The 19,907-nt window shown below is 47.0% G+C and overlaps 1 protein-coding gene across 3 annotated transcripts in view; it reads right to left on the reverse strand.

Moving 5' to 3' along the window:
- Positions 1-19,907, reverse strand: part of CTBP2 (C-terminal binding protein 2) — a 130,985-nt gene that overhangs the window by 20,437 nt on the left and 90,641 nt on the right. Inside the window, exon 1 of one of the 3 annotated variants that reach the window (XM_041415893.1) lies at positions 17,576-19,256. The exons of the other annotated variants lie outside the window; for them this stretch is intronic. Coding sequence (XP_041271827.1) covers positions 17,576-19,256 — 1,681 coding nt within the window. Of the gene's footprint in view, positions 1-17,575; positions 19,257-19,907 lie in introns of those variants that run through there. 3 annotated transcript variants of the gene reach the window in all.

The following is a 19,907-nucleotide window of genomic DNA, read 5'->3' on the forward strand; positions in this document are numbered from 1 at the left end:
AAACCACGCTCAATGTCCAAATATTGCACAGATCCTTGAGTAATAGAGCTTATAACCTCCCCAGTTTATCATCAGTGTTTAAAATAGCATCACTAATAAGTCACTGTAGTTGAAACATTTGTCTTAAACCAGGGCTATTTAAACAATGATAATCTAGAAAAATCTTTGCTAATCTGCTCCATCTTTGAGCAAAAGAAACACACGCTCCCTGGCTTTCAGACTAAAACAAAAATGAGCATTGGCAGAGCAAGCAAAATCATCTACAAATACAAATCAACCTTTTCTCCTTGTGAGCCAGAGTAGCCCAAGGGATAACGGCACAATCACGCTCCTGATGGATTTATACAGCACATTTCATCTTCATTAATCCAGATAACTCACTGGCATATTCTTATTTTTCAATTCCAGCTATTCCTGTGCTATGGCAGCTCAACACCCACCTCTCTCCCAAGCAGCTGGGGCTGACCACCACCCTCCTGGAGCTCCAGGGGTGTCTCCTGCCCTCCCACTCCCTTGGGAAGTTTGTCCCAGCTCCAGGCTGTGGCCCTGGAGCCCTCAAAGTCCACCACGCTCCTCTGGCCACAGCAAGGGGCTTTAAGGACCTCCTGAAGCAGCCCTGCCCTTGCCCCCATGGGTTTTCTCATGGGGGTAACCTCAGCAATGTGACAGGAGTTAGTTAAAGGATGCAGATCAGGATGCTCCACAAAGAATTCCTGCACAGATCTGTATTTTCTCTCTGTTTTTCAAGAGCTGGTGTTTTGGCCAACAGCCTTCATATTTAAGGTGTCTTATTTTCTTAAAGTGCATGCCAAGTGCAGCTCCCACTGCTGCTGGGAGGCATTTCCTGCAGCCATCCTCAGCACACTGAGAGACAAATAAAATCCAAACTGTAGAGAAACTGACTGCTCTTGAAACCACGTTAACTCTAATGGGCTGAAAATATCTTCATTTTTATGTCTCTTTACTATCACAGTGCTGATGTAGGTAAGCACAGGATATAGGTATATCTAATAATATATACCCAAGACAGTGAAAAATATTTCACATTTGCCTACAGTTATAAAACTGTAAATCACACTGAACAATATCACTGCAGTAAGCTCTTTTCCTCTAACCATTTTCTATATTTTATTGGTTCAATAAAACCCATCACCTATCAACCCAAGAGCTGTAGTTATTCACCGTATGGTGAGTCTCAATTAATTTATTCAGTCTTAAAACTGTGCCATGAACCCACCAAAGTGAGGTATGGCAAAATGAACTGATCAGATTTAATTTATTTGTTGGGAGTAAGACTGGGAAAGGTAGGGTAAGGGGTCTTGCATTAGAATTTCAGAAAGCTGATGAAATTTCAGAAAGTTGACAAAATTTCCTGCCTTGCAGCAGAAGGCAGCTGGCAAAGAAGGATGCTGATGCATCCCACCCCTGTCTAGGTGTTCATACACTTGATTAGAACATACAGATTACAAACCAAACCAAGTCAAATGGAGTGTGTTGAGAAAACTCCCTGTGATATTGAAAAAGAGGCTCCTGCAGCAGCAGCAATCCTACACTGTGCCTCTGTGAGGGGGTCCCAAAGCCCCCCCAGGAGCTGCCACTGACACAAAACCACCCTGCTGGCTGTAATCAACAGGTTCAGGAGACGTGGCAAAGAGGGGAAGTAAGACATGGTGCTCATCAAGACACCCAGCTAAATGAGCATTTTACAGTTTCACACAGCTTTCACCGTTCATTCCACAAATACCCAAGAGATAATTGTACAGCACTCAGTGTAATCCATTCCTCTAATTAATACCTTTGGTAATACAAAGAAAAACCCAGTGTTGTGAAAAAAAACCAGAGCACGTGGCCAGCTGATTTTCCCAAGAATACTTAGGAATACAGTGCTGGCTTTTTAATTACCATCAAACCTCTTTCTATTTGTTAGCATTACTTTTAGCAAGAGTTTTCCCAAATATCTCCCAGATTCTCAGCCCAAGTCGCCTTCCTTGACCTGCTGTCCTCTCTGCAAGCAGACAAAATTTGTCTCCCCGAAGTCCTCATCTTTTGGAAAGAAGAAGGAAGGTGATTCTTGTGCAGAAACTTACTATAATTTGCTCCCAACATAAAATTAGGATTCTAGAATGGTTTAGGTTGGAAGGGACCTTAAAGCCCCTCCAGTGCCACCCCTGCCATGGCAGGGACACCTTCCACTGTCCCAGGCTGCTCCAAGCCCTGACCACGCTGGCTTTGGGCACTGCCAGGGATCCAGGGGCAGCCACAGCCGCTCTGGGCACCCTGTGCCAGGGCCTGCCCACCCTCACAGGGATCAATTTCTTCCCAATATCTAATCTAAACTGACTTTCCTTCAGCTTAAAAAACAACAGAGAGAATCCCCATAAAAAGAGACTTGGATTTATTAGGGTGTGGAAATGATTCCCTGAGTTTACCAAAGCAAGCTCTTTTGCTGCTCCTCAGAAGAAGCAGACCTTGAGAGAGGTGCAGCTCCATCTCAGAGCCTTGCTCAAGGTCTTGCCAACTGACATTGAAGGGTTTCATGACTTTTTTTTTTTTTGTTTTATATGTAATGCAAGGGTCACAATCCTTGAAGAACTCCTCTTCCAGCTCTCACTGAATGAAGAGGATGGATCTGCACCAAGTGCAGCCACGTTGTCCTCCCTGGGGTGGTTAAGGATGCAGCACAGACACCCAGACAGCAACACACCTCACCCTCCTGTGCCTGGGTTCAAGCAATCAACTTGTGACTGCTCTGCTGTTTCTGCCCCTGTCAGGCACAAAAACAAAATCCCAGTTGCTGCTTCCTTGTGATTCACATGAGGAGTGCCTGGACTCAATGGGTTCAGTGTGGGGATCATTCAAACCAGCTGCGGCCACTAAAAGAATCCATTCTTCATTCCTGCAACCAGGCTTGCTAGAAAGTAGGGAGCAAATGTTCCACCCTAAATAGTTTTGGTCTGAGCACAAGAGAAGCTATTGGCAACAACAACATTGAGAGAAAGAATGTCTTAGCATCAGGCTCAGATGCCTTGCAAATATATTTTGTATCCTCTACCCCAAATTGTATTTCTTTCTGCCTGTAACAGACTACATGCTTTAATCGATCCAGTGCCACCCCTGCCATGGCAGGGACACCTTCCACTGTCCCAGGGTGTTCCAAGCCCTGTCCAAGTTGGCCTTGGGAACTGCCAGGGATCCAGGGACAGCCACAGCTGCTCTGGGCACCCTGTGCCAGGGCCTGCCCACCCTCACAGGGATCAATTTCTTCCCAATATCTAATCTAAACTGACTTTCCTTCAGCTTAAAAAACAACAGAGAGAACCCTCATAAAAAGAGACTTGGAAATGATTCCCTGAGTTTACCAAAGCAAGCTCTTTTGCTGCTCCTCAGAAGAAGCAGACCTTGAGAGAGGTGCAGCTCCATCTCAGAGCCTTGCTCAAGGTCTTGCCAACTGACATTGAAGGGTTTCATGACTTTTTTTTTTGTTTTATATGTAATGCAAGGGTCACAATCCTTGAAGAACTCCTCTTCCAGCTCTCACTGAATGAAGAGGATGGATCTGCACCAAGTGCAGCCACGTTGTCCTCCCTGGGGTGGGTAAGGATGCAGCACAGACACCCAGACAGCAACACACCTCACCCTCCTGTGCCTGGGTTCAAGCAATCAACTTGTGACTGCTCTGCTGTTTCTGCCCCTGTCAGGCACAAAAACAAAATCCCAGTTGCTGCTTCCTTGTGATTCACATGAGGAGTGCCTGGACTCAATGGGTTCAGTGTGGGGATCATTCAAACCAGCTGCGGCCACTAAAAGAATCCATTCTTCATTCCTGCAACCAGGCTTGCTAGAAAGTAGGGAGCAAATGTTCCACCCTAAATAGTTTTGGTCTGAGCACAAGAGAAGCTATTGGCAACAACAACATTGAGAGAAAGAATGTCTTAGCATCAGGCTCAGATGCCTTGCAAATATATTTTGTATCCTCTACCCCAAATTGTATTTCTTTCTGCCTGTAACAGACTACATGCTTTAATCGGCTCTGGCAGATTGCTGAGTGTCTTTATTTTGGCTAGTAGAGAGCTCCCTTCCATATGGGACCTATCTGGGATGGAAAGCCCAACCCCAGCTGAGCACCAGGCCACCGTGGCCTCCACTGTGAAGCCAAGTTGTGCAGGAGCCACAGAACCACAAAATGGCTTGGACTGGAAGGGACTTGATTGCTCATCCAGTTCCAAAACCCTGAGGGACACCTTCCTCTTGCTCCAAGCCCTGTCCAGCCTGGCTTTGAACACTCACAAGGATGGAGTAGCCACAGATTCCTCGCCATCCTCATAGTAATGAATTGCTCCCCAGTATTTAATCTGGGGATTAAATAAACCCACCACCTTTCAGTTCAGCAGTTCCCTCTGAGTCACCAACCAGGCCTGATCTGAGAATTTTCTCTGGGCTCATTGGCAAGAGCAGCCCTGACATGGTGCATATGTTCTGAATTTGATGCACTTCAGAAACCAAACGAGAAGTTATTGTGCTGCACTGTGAAATACCAAAAGCACTGAACTGTGCTGCATTAACGTGGCATTGTCTCCAGGACTCTTGTCCAACTCCAGGCTGACAGGAGGAGCTGGCACACAGACACTGGGAAGTGCCCAAATCCTCTCCTCACACCCCCAGATAGTTTTGCACAGCACAAGAACACACATGGATGTGTGCACATGAATGCCTCCATCCTCTCCATCCAGTTATCAGCACAGCCTGAACTGGGGACAATGCTCATTAACCACAGACACAAGGGAGGATAACAACTAGAAGATAAACATTTGCATTTATTAATGTCACAATATAAAGGAAATGATAAACCCCTGCAAGCCAAATTTCTAATTTGGTCCTAATCCCACTGGGCGTGGCTGTGTCAGCCCTGGCTGCCTCTCTGTCTGTCCCAGTCTCCTTTCCATCAGTCAGGACAAGCCTTTTCCCAAATCACAACAGCTGGCTGGAGCAACCCTCCACATCCTCCTTCTCACTACAACTTTCCCTTAGAGCATGATGACTTTTAAATCCTTTTAGGCTCAAAGCCCAGTAAGCAGTAAAGCCCAGCACAAAGTGATATTTATTTCTCGTAACTATTTTTTTTTATATACGAATCCAATAGAAAAATAACCTCAGCAGTATCTGTCATAGCCAGAGGTGGATTTGAAGCTCTTATGAAGTGAATGTGCTGCCCACAGAGGTGTTTGATGCCTGGTTCTTAACAGAGTTAAGAGGAGGAGCCTGCCCTGAGCCACGACTTCTGTCCTCCTCCAGCAGCAGTAAGGAGTGACTTCAAATCTTTTGGGGAGCTGGAAACTTTGGTATGGACATAGAACTCAAATGAACAGCAACAATGGCTGCAGAGTGATTTCCTTAATTAAAAAATTGGCTGTGTTCCTAAGGAGGAGGAAAACAATGCTACAGACTGCCAAGGCAAAGAGCAAGTAAAAACTGTAGCACATGTAGCTCTGGAGGAAATACAAACGGGCTCTATCAGCCCCCCAGATCCTCCAAAACCATTTGTAATTACTAGGCTGAAAATCAAGCACAGTCCTGCTGCTGAATCAAACCAACACAGTCTTGTGATTATGACTTGGTCTTAATTAATTCATTTTGACAAGGCTCAAAACACTCTCCAGGCGATTTAAGACACCGTAAAAAATAAGGAACTGACAGTTTTTGACCTCAAGATGTCAAATACAGAACTGCTGTCTAGTTGTGATGAGCTGTCACTCTATCCCCTGGACATCCCCACTGTGGCTCTGCATTTCACAGGGTTTCTGCAAACACCCAGCATGGTCCATGAGAGGACTGGCACGTTCTGAGAGCATCAGTCAGCCCATCCTCAACAGCATCTGAAAATCCCTGTCAGCACAGCAGCAGTGGTGGGTGGTCTCCTCAGCCTCTGCCCTGCTTGGTGACGGAAAAAAATAACCAGGAAGGCTCTGTAGCTTTTTTAAACAGCAGACAAAGCACAACAAACTCTCTAAGAACAGACATTTCCGATTGTGTGCGTCTCTCAAATCAGCACAGGGATGGAAAGACCGCACAGAAAAGGGAAGAAAACCACAGGGAGAGAAACTGCAGCTTTCCCCTGTGCTGGTGACATGTGATCTGTCAATCTGACCAGCACCTGACACCTGTGATCAGAAAGAAGCTGATACCTGTGATCAGAAAGAAGCTGATACCTGTTGTGCTGAGACAACTGAACATCCCTCAACAGAAATTCCAATGCCTGGTGCCAAACCAGCTCCCGGGGAAGAGGCAGCATCTGGGGAGAATGGGAAGGCAAAGGGAGAAGAAAAGACTCCTTGGCTGCAGCAGAAAACTACCATGCTGATGGTGTCCTCAGCACAGGACTCTGGCCAAGGAGAAACAGGGGTCATGGACTGTTTCCAGGGGTGCACTTGAGATGCTCTCACTGTAATTAAATGTGAAGCTGTGGCCTCCAGGGCCACGCACGCTCCTCGGAGTGATGGGAGCCCCCCTGCCCAACTGAGAGTGGGGGGTTTGGGCTTTCCTGCTCCAAACCAGCCACAGAATGAAACAAAACACAAGTGTCAGATGTGAGGGAGGCTGAGAAGCTGCAGACAGGTGACCACAGAGCAGTAAGGTTGAGTTTTCTGAGTGTGGCTCCAAAAAGAAATCTCAGGACATCCTTGTGATGCACTTCCAGGCAGGAGATGAAAAAGAGTTATCCCAAACTTGACAGGAGAATATGGATATTGCTCCAGGAGAACTCCACAGTTGCCTTACACTGACACCCAGGAGCTCCATGTGGCTTAATGCAAAGCATCAAAGCACAGGTCACACACTGCTTACAAGAAAATTAATCTTAAAGCGAAATCTTGGAATTGAGAGGTTTTTAGAAAAGAATTTTAGCTTGCTCGTTTGCCAAATTCTGATTAAAAATTTTTGCTCAGACCCCAAGGGCTCATGACCCACTTACCAAGCATGGCACTGTTGTATTTGGATGGACTTGAATCAGAGTATTTCTAACTCCACAAAGGGTAGGAGCTGGAAGCAAACAAACAAAGTGGGTAACTGTGCCAGCTTGAGAGGGGAAGTGCATAAAAAACTTGGAACACAAACATTTTGTGACTGTTACCAGCACCATTCTTCTCAAGCATGGAATACTTTCCTAGAAACTGGCTACCTTTAGTGCACCCTCTGTCCTATTTTGTCCTATTTTGGTTGGATAACTGTTGCTGATTCCAGTATTTTCCTCTTTGTTCTGCTCTCCTACCTTCTTCCTTCCTCTCCCCCTTCTCCAGATGTGTTTGTGCTGGAGGAAAGCTGCTCCCCTTGACTCAGTGGGGCAGTTTCCAGCCCTGCCTGCAGCCTGGGTTTTCCAGCATCCCTTAGTATGTGCTTCTTCAAAGAACTGTGGGGCTTACAGTGCCTTATGAACAGATTAAACAAATAGGAAAGAGACATATTAAGTCAGCGTGCCTAAGAACTTCCCAGAGTGGAAGTAGAGGAAATCAGAGATTCCCCAGGAAATCGTCCAGGGTAAGGCCAGGTTCTGCCAGGCAGCATCACACAGAGGAATCCTGTCCTCTTGGCACCTGGCACAGGAGATCAATGACCAAACCAAAAACCACCAAAAGCTGAGTGGGAATTGCATTGCTAACTCCTGTTTCCTTGAGTCCAGCTCAGAGCAAAGCTCAGTTTCAGAGCTAAGCACGAGTCACAAGACATATTTACTGCCAACTTTCTAAACTTCCTCCTAGAAGGACAAGGCAGTCAAATGGGTCTGCCCTGGATTTCTCTTACAAACCCCCCACAGCAGCAAATCCTTTACAAGGTGATTTTTACTTAGCAAAGCACCCTGAGCACTGTCTCCCCTCTGACAAATATTTCTGTTTACAGTCTGGAACTTTGTCATATTGAGCTGTGACCAATTTCATTATCTCCACACACTCCTGTTGTGTCAATATGACATGATTGACATTTCTCTTTCTCCTCCTGAACTGCTACCATGATTAACACTGCTGTTTGTGTTCACAAGTGACCTCCTTTGCTTTACTGTAGCCCACAGTGTCACAAATCCTAAAATTATCCCAAAATACTGACAGGCAGGCCAGTTCTGATATCTGCCAGCTCCTAGGATCTTCAAACCCCTCTGTCAAACATCCAGCTCTGCCCTTCCTGCAGAACTCCATCCCTCCCTCTCCAGGGAAGCACCACTGGTCCCCTTCTGCTTTAATCACTTCTAACTCTGAAGCATTTCTGTGTTTCAGATACTCCTTCCATCCACCTTCCAGCTCTCTGCACACATTCAGAGTTCCACATCAACGCTCCAGACTTCGTGTAGTTCAATCAAGTTTGAAGTCTCACTTTTTGCTACCACTCAGCTGTGCCTGGTGAAGCACTTAGGGCAACCATTTAGAATGGTTGAAAAGCCACAGTAATTTATCAATTAATTTTGCATCCTCTCTCCAGCAAAACGCAGTGGGTCCATATCTATGAATAATTTTCATTTCCTGAGTTATTTTTTTTCTTGAAAGCATTGCATTGAGCTAGTTGGGTTAGATCATGAATAAGAGCAAAAGCCAGCCTGACACCAGAATTTTAGGCTGAGCAAACCATAACTTGGATAAGGTGCCTAATCAGAACGAGAAGAGGGATATGATGGTTTCATATAAAAATGTCAGAAATTAAGAAAAAAGAAACTTTCAACATTCAGAATGTAGCCTCTTATAAATGGCAGATGTCCAAAGCAGAACAATAGTTGTCACCACACAGCCAGTACTGCACCTCAAAGACCACACAAAAATAACCCAAATCTGAACAGCCAACAGCAAACTAAATAGTCAGCATCAGTGATGACTGCTACCACATCCAAAAGCAATTTGAGCTTTAATAATTCAACACAATTTAATTTGCTGGTAGTAGGAAAGGTGGAATTTGCTTTTTTCCGAAGGATGACGTGGATGGATACCCTATCTCTGTAAGGTACACCCCAATTTGTGGTAAGTGCTGGGCATGAGGCCAAACACACAGAACACACACACAAAACACACAGAACACACACACAAAGCCTTGGTGCTCTCTGGATCAGGTCCACAAACCACAGAAACCAAGATCAAACACGAAATTCTCCGACAGATTTAACATTTGAAACCATGCAATATCACCTATATTTATTTTACCCAGAAGACCTGACTAGAATTTTGTTTCAGAAATCCTCAAACTTGCAAGGGTTTGGTGGAATTCCTTTTCATGCCTTGCTTCAGCCTGTTAGCATCAGTCCCAGTGCTAATGACCCAACTTGTGAATGTACAGAGGGAAAACAGAGCTTCATGAAATATTGATACACACTTGGAAATTTGACAATTATCTCCAGAGCTCCTTGGTAAAACCTGAAAGCAAATAAATAGCAAACATTTCCTGCTCTCATTAAAACACTGAAAAACAGAGAAAGAAACCTACTCATTATCCATTTGACAAATCTATCCTATTATTTTTAATAATGCACAGGCTTCCAATGCATGAAACATACAGCTTCTCCTGCTTAAGAAACCATTGGGTTTGTAGATCTAATTTTAAGAAATGCAATAAAAGTCAGTGATGTAGAGCTGGTTCCTTTTGCAGGAGAGAGTAAAAATCCTTCTCCTACTGAAATTAATGACAAAAATCACAATTTTTCAAGTGAACTTGACTCACTGCCCTACTTTGGAAACTGCTCCTCTGGAAAGATATTGTACAAAAATTACAAATAATCACTTTGTTGGCATTTTTCATGCAAGCTTCAGGAACAGAAAACCAGAGTGGAAAAGAGCTGATGAGCCAGAGCGTGGGGCTGCTGGTCCATGGGATGTACCTCTGTATCTTGCTTATCTCACAGCAGGAAGGTGACCCCTGGCTCTCCCTCTGGCCAGAGCAGGGTATGGGAGATGCCACGCTGCTCCAAGGGAGCCTGGGCTTTTAGGGTGAACAGCAAATACAGAGAACACATTCCCTGCTGAATAAAAATAAGTTCCAAGGGTGAAACTTCCACTGCAGAATGACAGGTTGTTTGGCACTGCCCTGATGTTATTAGTAATCCTGGTTTTGGGACCTTTTAGCCCTGCCTGCAGATGAAACAAGGTCACATTCGCTGCAGACAAGAACAAAAAGGAAATTTAAGACTCTTAAGCCAAATGTTTCAGCTGGTAAGATAACAGCTCTCACTTTTATGCAGGTCTACTCAACATGAGGAAGAATTCAAAGATGCTCAAATAGGAGAGATTACAGGAACTGCTGGCCAGGTGGGATAACTAAAGTGACATTTAAGCATTCTTGATTATTTCAGTGTCCCAGCAGGATGGTCTAGATATTGACAAGCTCTCTGCTGTCCACACTGAATCCTTTCTTTTATCCCTCACAATACTAATCAAGATTCCTTGCATTGACAAAACAAAATATATGCACTTCCATGAACTACTGTACTTTTTCAATATTCATTTAAACCTTTCTAACAAAACACTCAGAAGATGGCAGAGAACAAAACAAATGTGTGTGACATCTCCATTCCTGTTTTTTTTTTTCCACTCTGCAGGTAACAGTGAGAGAGTCCAATAAGAGACTGGGCCATCCTAAGGAAAGGCTGATAATCTATAGGGTCAGTAAGGGAATGTGTAGGAGGCAGCTCAGGGATTTGCAGTGTTTAGCACAAGTGTCAGGAAACGTGTTAAGGTTAAGAAGACCAGCAGGGGAGTCAGGTGGGTATTGCCAGGTATATATTCCTGCATCCCACCACCCTACTCCTCCTGATGCTCCCTGGATAGAGGGAACCCACCTGGAGATACTACCTTCACATCTGGAAAATACATACCAAATATTTCCATGACACCTCAGTTCTGATTCTCTTTTTCTGACGTTTTTAGATGGGAAGTGTATCCTAAATTATTTCTCTTCACTGTGTTTGCTGTCTAAACAAAGTCCTGTCTGCCTGTTTGCTCACCAATCTAGGAAATAATAAATTGCTTGATAACCAAAACAAGACGCTCCTGGCAAACAATGAAGCCTGCAGAAACACTGATCCAAATGGATAATGACTGAGACACTGATTATATTTTTGAGATTTTTTTTCTCCTCATTTTAATACCTATACTTATCTGCATACACAAATAAAGCATGAGAATGCCATCTTGGCTGTTCACACCAGTATTTACCAAGGATGTCCACCAGCAGATAACCCCTGCTGGTTTCCTTCTTATAGTGACAAGCTGCCCATGTTTCAGATTCCCTTTTCCCAGGGACGGTGATGCTTTTGGGAACTGCAGGAACAGCCCCGTGATGTCACTTCTCCCAGCCTCTCCAGGCCTGACACTGCTTTCATTTACAAGAAGAGGCAAGAGCCCATGATCTCCCTTGGCCACACAACAGTTTTGGCTGAGATTCTGAGAGGGAAGGCTGCAGATGGGAAAGGACCACAATCCCCCACCCCTGAGCCCACTGCTGGAGTGGCTGTTCCAATGTGGAGCACAGCTCACGCAGCCGGTGGCCATGCTGCAGACAAAAAAATGAATTTATGCCTGGCAAACGAGTTTAGGTAAGGCTTCCAAACTACCAAACAACTGGAGCCAGCAGGCTGGAGCATGAGAGGCAGCAGCCCCAGAGCTGAGGGGGTTCCCTGCAGAGGGCCAGGGCAGGGGCTGTGCCATGCTGTGCCACACGACCCACGTTAAGCCGATTGTTGGCCGGACACCTCCTGCACTGGGGGAGAGGGTGGAGGAAGGAGAGCCGGGCACTAATCTGCTCCATCTGCTCCGGAGCAGCTAATTGGATTGAGGGTGTAGAAGGCAAGACCCTGGACACAGCACTGGGCACTCGGAGCCTCCCGTTTCCCTGAACAAAGCTGCTCCATCACTGCTGCCCAACACCTCTGCCCAAACCCTTCCTTGGGACATGGCTGCTCCAGCACTGCTGCCCAACTCCTCTGCCCAAACCCTTCCTCAGGTTGCCCTGCCAGCTGCTCCATCACCTCCCTACCAGAGGGGCAGAACCAAATATTGGAAACACAATCCTTGTGAATCCCACTCCCAGAAGCAACACTTCATCTTAAACAAAACACTACCAACAGTGGACAAAAGAGATTAAAAATTAGGTTTTTTTACCAAAAGCCAGCAGAATGCTGTTAATTTCAGGTTTTATTTAGGCGTAAAAGTCAAAAGCTTGCCTGTCAGTTGTCATCTATAAACATTACTAATACCAGTCCTACCTCTGCAACATTTATTCTACATCAGTGGCTTAATGATGTTGGTCTTCTGCTTTTCAAGGATTCAGCTCAGCACCCTACTTTGCTTTTAAAAATAACAGGCAATTCAGTTGTGCAGCATTTTCATTAAACTGGGCTGCAGTGTGATGATATGAGAATGACAAGGAGAAGAAATATAAAAAATGTTTAATACAATAATAATAAGAAACCTTTAAATTTTTTTTCCCCTCTGTGAACATGAAGTTTGTAGCTATGGAAACTACTTATGAGAAGGCTAAAAAAATGTCAGCAAATATAGTCAGAGAATGATCTGGATATATGAAAGTCCTAACAATGCTGGAGAACCAGAGACACGGGGTGAAAGAAAAGTGTAAATTGAAGATGACAACACTTGTGCATCTGACAACACGTTCTCCTTCGACAGGCCAAATTCATTTTTATTGCCACGGCACTAAAGTCAATGAATTGCAACTGGAATGAGTTTGACACTTTATATTGCTTTTGATAAAACCATTACAAAAAGCGTATTTCAGCCTTTAAAGAAGTATTTTAAAAGCATATTCTCTGCCACCAATGAACTGTACGTGCAGATTGGCCAAGACAGTCAGTATTATATCAAGATAGTCAACAGCACATCTCTTGCACATTCTGCTCCCTAGCCATTCACCCTGCTAAGGTGGGCAGTTGGGGTCCCCCTTCAGTTTTAAGATCCACAGGCTCACGTGCTCAGCAGAGATTGATGAGGGTCCTTCTGAGCCTTCCAAAGGCTTTCACAAACTCATTCTGAGTTTTCCAGCTACTTCCCTTATCATTTTGCATATTAGTGTCCTGATGCTGTGACCACGGGGACAGCAGACATGAGAAAGCCCTGTCTGCTTATTTCAACCTGTATTTTTGTATGGAAGTTAAGATCCCAGTTAAAAACACTACTCCATGTTTTTGTTAGTGAGTGCAGTGCAGGGTTTACCTGGACTAACACACTAGCTGGGAACGGCTCCAAGGACATGCTATGGTCTGTCAGGTCAATGTGCAAATGAAATCAGATTTATTCAGTGCTCGGAGCTTCCCTCGGTGCTGTTTCAGTCTGGATTGTTAATTGAGAGGCCTTACACGGACACACTGTGATTCCATGCTGAGGTTTGTACAGAAAACCCACGGAAGAAAACCTGAAGTCGATTTCTGAGCTGTCCGCTGTACTGGGCAAAGAATAAATCAACATCAGCAAATGCTCAGGAAATTTACATTGTGTTGGAAAGATCCTGCTAAACTTTTCCCATAGAAAACTATGGGAATTTAGCTTAAATTAATTAGGTTAAAAGAATTCATAGCTTACAATAGTGTCAGTGTTTTAACCATATTTGATGGGCTGTTTTAACCATCCTTTAATAACCATCAAGGCTCTTGCTCCTGCCTATACCCCTCCCTCTTTGGGGGTTGCCCATGTGCAGAGTTTCAGCCTGCAACTATGTGTGGTTAACACAGTTTTTATCTGTCACAGGGGGGAAATACCAATAAAAGGCATCACAACGAGGTGTTAAAGAGTACAAGCAGAGCTGAGCTAATCACAGTGAAAGGCATTTCTAACTGGGCTCTAAGCTGATAAAAGAGAGGATGAGTCCCCTTCACACTGGAGAGAACAACTTGTCCAAGGAGGGCAGCTGTCCTCAGCCTGGCTTTCCCTGCTCAGGAAAAGGTCAGGCTTTCAACCAAATCTTACAGCCAAGTAATTCTGCTCTTGCTTCCTGATGATACCCACCTGACTCCACAGGGCAGCCCTGCCCCTCATCCCTGTGGGAAGCATCTTCCCTTTTGTGATAATTCACGTTCATATCTTCGTGTGCAAATGAGAGTTTGATAAACCACCCAAGACACATATTTACAATGAATCACCATTTCTCATTTAAGCTCCCTAAGTCCAGCATCAGAAACAGAAATCTGGACTGGCCACTGTTTTGGGAAAAGTCCAGGCTAGCTACAAAAATACAAGACTTCTCATCCGCCAAAAGCTTTACTACTAAAACATCGGGTTAAAAAAAAAGGAAGTAATGTAATAAAAAATCCTAGCAAACATCATAAACTGTATAAACTTGCAAAATTTGGAGGTAGAGCTGCAGCAATGTGATCAGTGACCATGAGATACTGCTTGCCCTCACCAGCTTTGCTGACCTGGACTATTTATTTCCCTGCACTCCCTCCCAGCTCAGCACGGGGCTGGCCACAAACCCGCTCTGGCTCAGCCCTCCTACTGACACGTGTCTGTCACTCAGGCCTTGCAGGGCTTTCTGAGCTGCCTTGGTCTGCTCACTGCTGGTGATCCTCTGGGTGGCCAGGCTGCTGGAACACTCCTCTCAGCTATTCCTGACAAGGTCTCAATGACACGGAGAGCAGCAGCTTTGCCAGAGCTGTGGCACGGGAGTTCCTGGCATGGGAAGCTGGCTCATCTCTGGAGACGTCACCTCAGCAAAGGGCTTAAGGGGCTCATTCACCACCTCCTCTTCGTACAACCCTGCAACTCCCAGGAAGGCAAATTTACCTAACTTATTCCTAATTATTTTAAGAAAAAGCAGTTGCAGCACTAAATCTCATTGCTCCTTTTCCCTTATCTGACCACGCCAAAGCAAGAGGTCCATAAACATGTGGCACGTGCCTGTATCCCTGCCCAAGATCCTGCCTCTACCACCAGGAGAATACACCTTCCTCCTGCAAGCCACCAGGAAGCCACCAGGAATACCAGGCAGGAGAAGACACCTCCCTCCTGCAAGCCCTCTGTCCAAACTCCAAAGTGAACAGCAGCTGTGCAGAATGCACTCAGAGTGTCAAACTCAGCATAAAATGACAAATAGGGTATTTAGGCACAAATTGTAGAAAGACTACAATGCATAGTTCAAGCCAAAATGGTCTGTTCAAAGCCCAAAATGGTCTCTTTTAAGGTCTTATCCATATAACAAGCTTCAAAACATGACTGGGCTGTAATGTGCACTTTATAACCCTCTGTAACGTGCACTTTATAACCCTCTGCTGGCTGGGCAGACATTAACCTACACTGACAGAAAATATTTGCAGCCATTTGGAGACAGAGTTTAAAACTGAATTTGCTTTCACCTTCTAACTCGAACATCCACAGCCAAAGCCACAGCCAAGAGAAGGCTCATCACTCCTGAAAACACATCCTGGCTGGCAAATACAATTTTCCTGGATTTAGTCAAGTTTCTGCCATCCACTCAAAGCTTTAAAACATCTTAACATATCTCTAACCTCAGCTTATCCCCTCGTGGGTAAGTGTGAACACTCCTGCTCAACACAGCTCAAACAACTACAAACCACCACACACTTCCCCATTTTTAATCTTTCCATGTGCCATGTGCCTTACCTTGGCTTCTACTTTTAAAATATAGTTTAACAGGAAGAAAACCTCTCAGGCTATTTGGAAGGGAAAAAGGAAAATAAATAAAAATGAAGACAATTTTACAGGTCCTACTTCAGCTAAACCTTTCAGGGCCTTCAATGAGAAGATAATCTTTCTGTGATTATGGCCAAACCCTCCCGTTGCTTGGCAACACATAATTAAGGAATATGTTTTCAGATCCGCTTTGCAAGCTGGCCATTATCAGATGAAATTACTGGAGCAACAAATGTCATCCTCATGCAAATGAGATGGTCGTGGGCAAAAGAAGAAAAAAAAAAAAGAAAAAATGAGGGTTGAGTAGCAAGAAAGAGCTCAACAGCACAGAAATGCTGCTGGCTTCCTCTTGCTGTGTACCAGTAATTCTGGTGAAGAGAAGGGATAATTTCAAGATTTTTAGAGAACGGGGTTTGCAGTTTATAAATGAGAAGCAGGTTAGCAGGGATCTGTTGCCCATGGTGGAGGAGATTGCTCCCAATCCCTGTGCTCTGAAGGTCCTTCAGCCCAGAGCTGTCGCTGCGTCGGCATCGACCGCTCAATCAGACGCAGCACAAATAAATGAACATATTTGTGTTCCCCACATTATGCCAGTTCGTCTTCTTAGCTGCATTTATTTAAAAATACTGCCTGGATGTACTACTTTAGCATCTGATCCATGTCAACACAGAACATGTTGCCTAATATTGAAGCATTTTTTAGAAATCAATACATTACACCAGCTACATAAAGGACTCAAAAGCGTGAAAGGACCAGCATTTACTTCCTAGCTGTGTAATTATGGTATGGCAGGGAAAAGGGTGTGCCAAGTGTCTGCATTTTGACAACTTTATCATTTCCACTCACAAAATCGTTCTTTATTTAGATTCCTGTGGAATGGCATCACCAGTTTGGCACTGTCTCGATGCCTATAAATGGTATCCCTCTTATTAAAGCTTTGTGTGTGTGTGCTGGTACGGCAAATTGTTGGGGAATCGTTTGCATGGGAGTTCAGCTGCGCTGGCCAGGGAGAAAATTCCCTGCTCACAGAGTCACTACCAGCAAAAAACACGTCAAGGGGTGTCTTTCCACATTTTTTCCAAACAAGTCAAGCCACAAATGAATGGATTTGATGAATTCCCTTGTACTTCTCCAGGTGATTTTGGGGGTTAATTTCTATCAGGGTCTGAGTGCCACATCTCCAAAGTGGAGAAGCAGAGCCTGCTTGGATTGTTCAGCTTTTCATCCGAGCAGCCAAGAGCCTGAGCGTTTCTAGAAAGGGAAGGGAAGTCTAGGAGCCACCATTCATTTTTATTGTTCCAGTGCTTAATGACAGGCTTTTAGTTTTAAGCACAGCCCTATTACTTTAACAGCTCTATCGCTTCACTTACAGGCATCTCGAGAAGGAAATCAAGGGGTTTATTTTGTATGCTTGATAAAACAGCAAATTAATAATAAGAAGAAAAGCCTTAGGTAATGGCCAAAGGTAAGTCTATTCTCAAATAACACCATTAACTATCTGATGAATTTAGTCAAAACAATGCTAACCATTTCCTCACAGGGACACATTTGTGCCTGATAACAGCGGTAAAAAGTCAATCTGCAGAAAATCCTGTAGTCCTAATTGCTCAGCCAGCACAGCGTCTAATCTCCTGTTCTCAACAAACAACAGGAATGGCAAGATTAACCCTGGAAGCATTATCTGAGATACCACTCATGTCTAACTGAAGTTGGCTAAACAAATAAAATATTTGGAATTTAACCACTGTGCAAGAATCAGCATCTTTAGCTCTGCATAGCCAGCACAGCCCTGCAAAGAAATCCCCTTCACCTCGTTTTCTACGCAGGACAGTATTTAATATTTAGGCATGAAACCCCATGATATTTGACTGTGGGGTTTTTTTGAGGGGTAAAATAAGCAACAACAAGGTGGTTCTAAACTACTATATGGACTAAGCCCCTCCAGGAATTACTTGGTTCAGGCGACGCCATGGTGGAGACGATGACGGGGGGCCCCGTGCGCCTGCTGAGCTTCGGGTACGGGGAGAGCTGGGCAGGGAAGGCGGGTCCAGCGGGTGCCAGGCTGCTGTCCCCTGCTGTCCCCGGCCGGCGGAGGAGCTGGGGGCTGCTGTGGGGGCTGGGTGCCGGTGACGCCACCGCTGTCCGCTCCCTCTTCATCAGCTCCATGGGCACGGTGTAGGTGGTGGGGTACGCCGTCTTGGGGCTGGCGTGCGGGTTGGCCGCCGTCATGGGCAAGCCGACCGGAGCAGAGTAGGCAGAGGCGGGACGCGGGTGCGTGCTGCAAGGCAGGGGGGTGTTGTATCCCGAGCCAGGGAGGAAGTGAGGCCCCTGAGGAGCCCCCACGGGGGCTGGGTAGGTGGTGGTCTCCAGCAAGTGTTGGGTCGGGGCACTGGATGGCCGGCGGTGTATCTCTACACCTCTTGGGGACAGCGGCTGCAGCGGTGGCGGGTGCTGCGAGGTGCCAGGGCCATCCACGGTGGGCATCCCGTATTCAGCCGGGAGCTCGCTGCGGTGGCTGAAGCTGTTGGAGCGGGTCCTGGGGCGCAGTGCCCCGCTCCTGCGCTCCTGTCTCTGCAGCTGCATCTCCGCCTTGTAGTTGTGGGCGATGCGGGACAGCACGCGGGCCTGCCCCAAGTTGGGTGCCACCGATTTGATGTCGTTCTCCTCCATCATGGCCAGCAGGTTCGGGGAGTCGAAGCCCTGCTGCAGCAGGGCAGCAAAGGTGCTCTCCGAGACGCCTTCCGCACGCAGCAGTGCCACAAACTCGGGGTCAAAGCTCCTCTTGCCCTCCGGCCCAGGGAAGGTGGGGGGCACCGGCGGATGGGAAGGCGTCGCCACCGCCGCCTCGTAGCTGTCGTAGGGACCCTTGGCGCCGGTGCTCTCCCTGCCTGGCCCATAGCTGCTGCCGGTGCTGGTGGTGGGATCCACCACCAGGCAGGTGGGGACGGCTTGCCTGGCCGCCGCCGCCTCGGGAGCCCGCTCTGCCCCATCGCTGTAGCCTGGCCTGCTGGGGAAGGCAGGCGGCTCTGCCGCGTACCGTGGGCCGGGGGGCTCCGTGCCGTACCACGCTGGGGAGACATCTCTGCCCCGCATCCGCTGCCCATCCAGGGCCAGCTTGGGGTCTCTGTAGAGGCGGGTGGCATCCGGTGGGGCAGGTGGGCGCACGGCGGTCTGGTCCCAGGACAGCCGGCTGCCAGGCGCCCCATAGCTCGCCAGCGGCCTGCCCGCCACGTGGTCGCGGTAGCAGCGGGGGTCCTTGGGTGACCTCGCCGACAGCGATGGATCGCTGTAGTAATCCTGGGGCGGCAGAGAGCCCCGGCCCGCCATGGGCGCCGGCCGGTCGCAGTAGGCGAAGTCGGGGACAGAGCCCTTCCTCAGGGGCCCCGTCGCGAAGGCGGCATCCTGGTACGGGTACGCCTCTTGCTTCAGCTCCGCACCGCCCTGCAAGATGATATCATTTGCCCGCGGTGGCTCGTACCAGCCGCCCTCACCACCATAGGTCAGGGAGCTCCTCCGGCCTGGTGGCCTCTGGTACTCGAAGGCGTTCTCGCTCTCCCAGTTTCCCTCATACCAGCCGGCAGCGTCCCAGCTCTGCGAGCGGCCGATGTTGGGGTGCTTGCTGGGGATGGGCATCACCATGAGGCCACTTGCTGCCGTTGACACGGAGAAGAGGAGGTGCCTTCCTTCTCAGCGCTTCTCCGGCACACACATCCAAACCAGGCCGTGCTGTGCCTGAGCCCTCCCGGGACTTCAGAAAGCACCAGCCGGCGGTTTTGCCTTTCGAGTGTCGCTTGAATTATTAATCCTCGGAAACCTTAGCAGGCAGAGCATGCGGCGGCCGGCGGAGGGGCTGCCCCTGGCCGTGCGCTGCAGCCGCGCGGGAGAGCGGCCGCGCTCAGCCCAGATGCTTTATCCTGTGCCGCTGGGGACGGCGAGCGCACATGGACAACTGGCCGAGCAGTGTGTGGGGATTAGGAGCTAAATAAAACCACTAAAGCCCTCGCTCCATGTGACATCATTTTAGCCTGATGAAATCTCATGCACTGACCCAGCCAGCAACCTCAATGCAATTTTTCCCCCAGGGAATGATGATTTTTTTTTTTTTTTTTCTTTTTTGGTTTTAACTTTTTTTTTTTTTTTTTTTTTTTTTTTTTTAACGTGTTTCCTCTGTTTTGGTTGTCTCCCCCCTCACGTGCTGGGGGAGGCTGTCCCAGCACCCAGCGGGGATGGGCAGCGGGATCACGGAACGTGCGCGGATCCGCTCGGCCCCGCACAGGCACATGT

Source organism: Onychostruthus taczanowskii, unplaced genomic scaffold (genome assembly GCF_017590055.1).
Source record: "Onychostruthus taczanowskii isolate IOZ18803 unplaced genomic scaffold, ASM1759005v1 scaffold5, whole genome shotgun sequence".
Classification (NCBI taxonomy): domain Eukaryota; kingdom Metazoa; phylum Chordata; class Aves; order Passeriformes; family Passeridae; genus Onychostruthus; species Onychostruthus taczanowskii.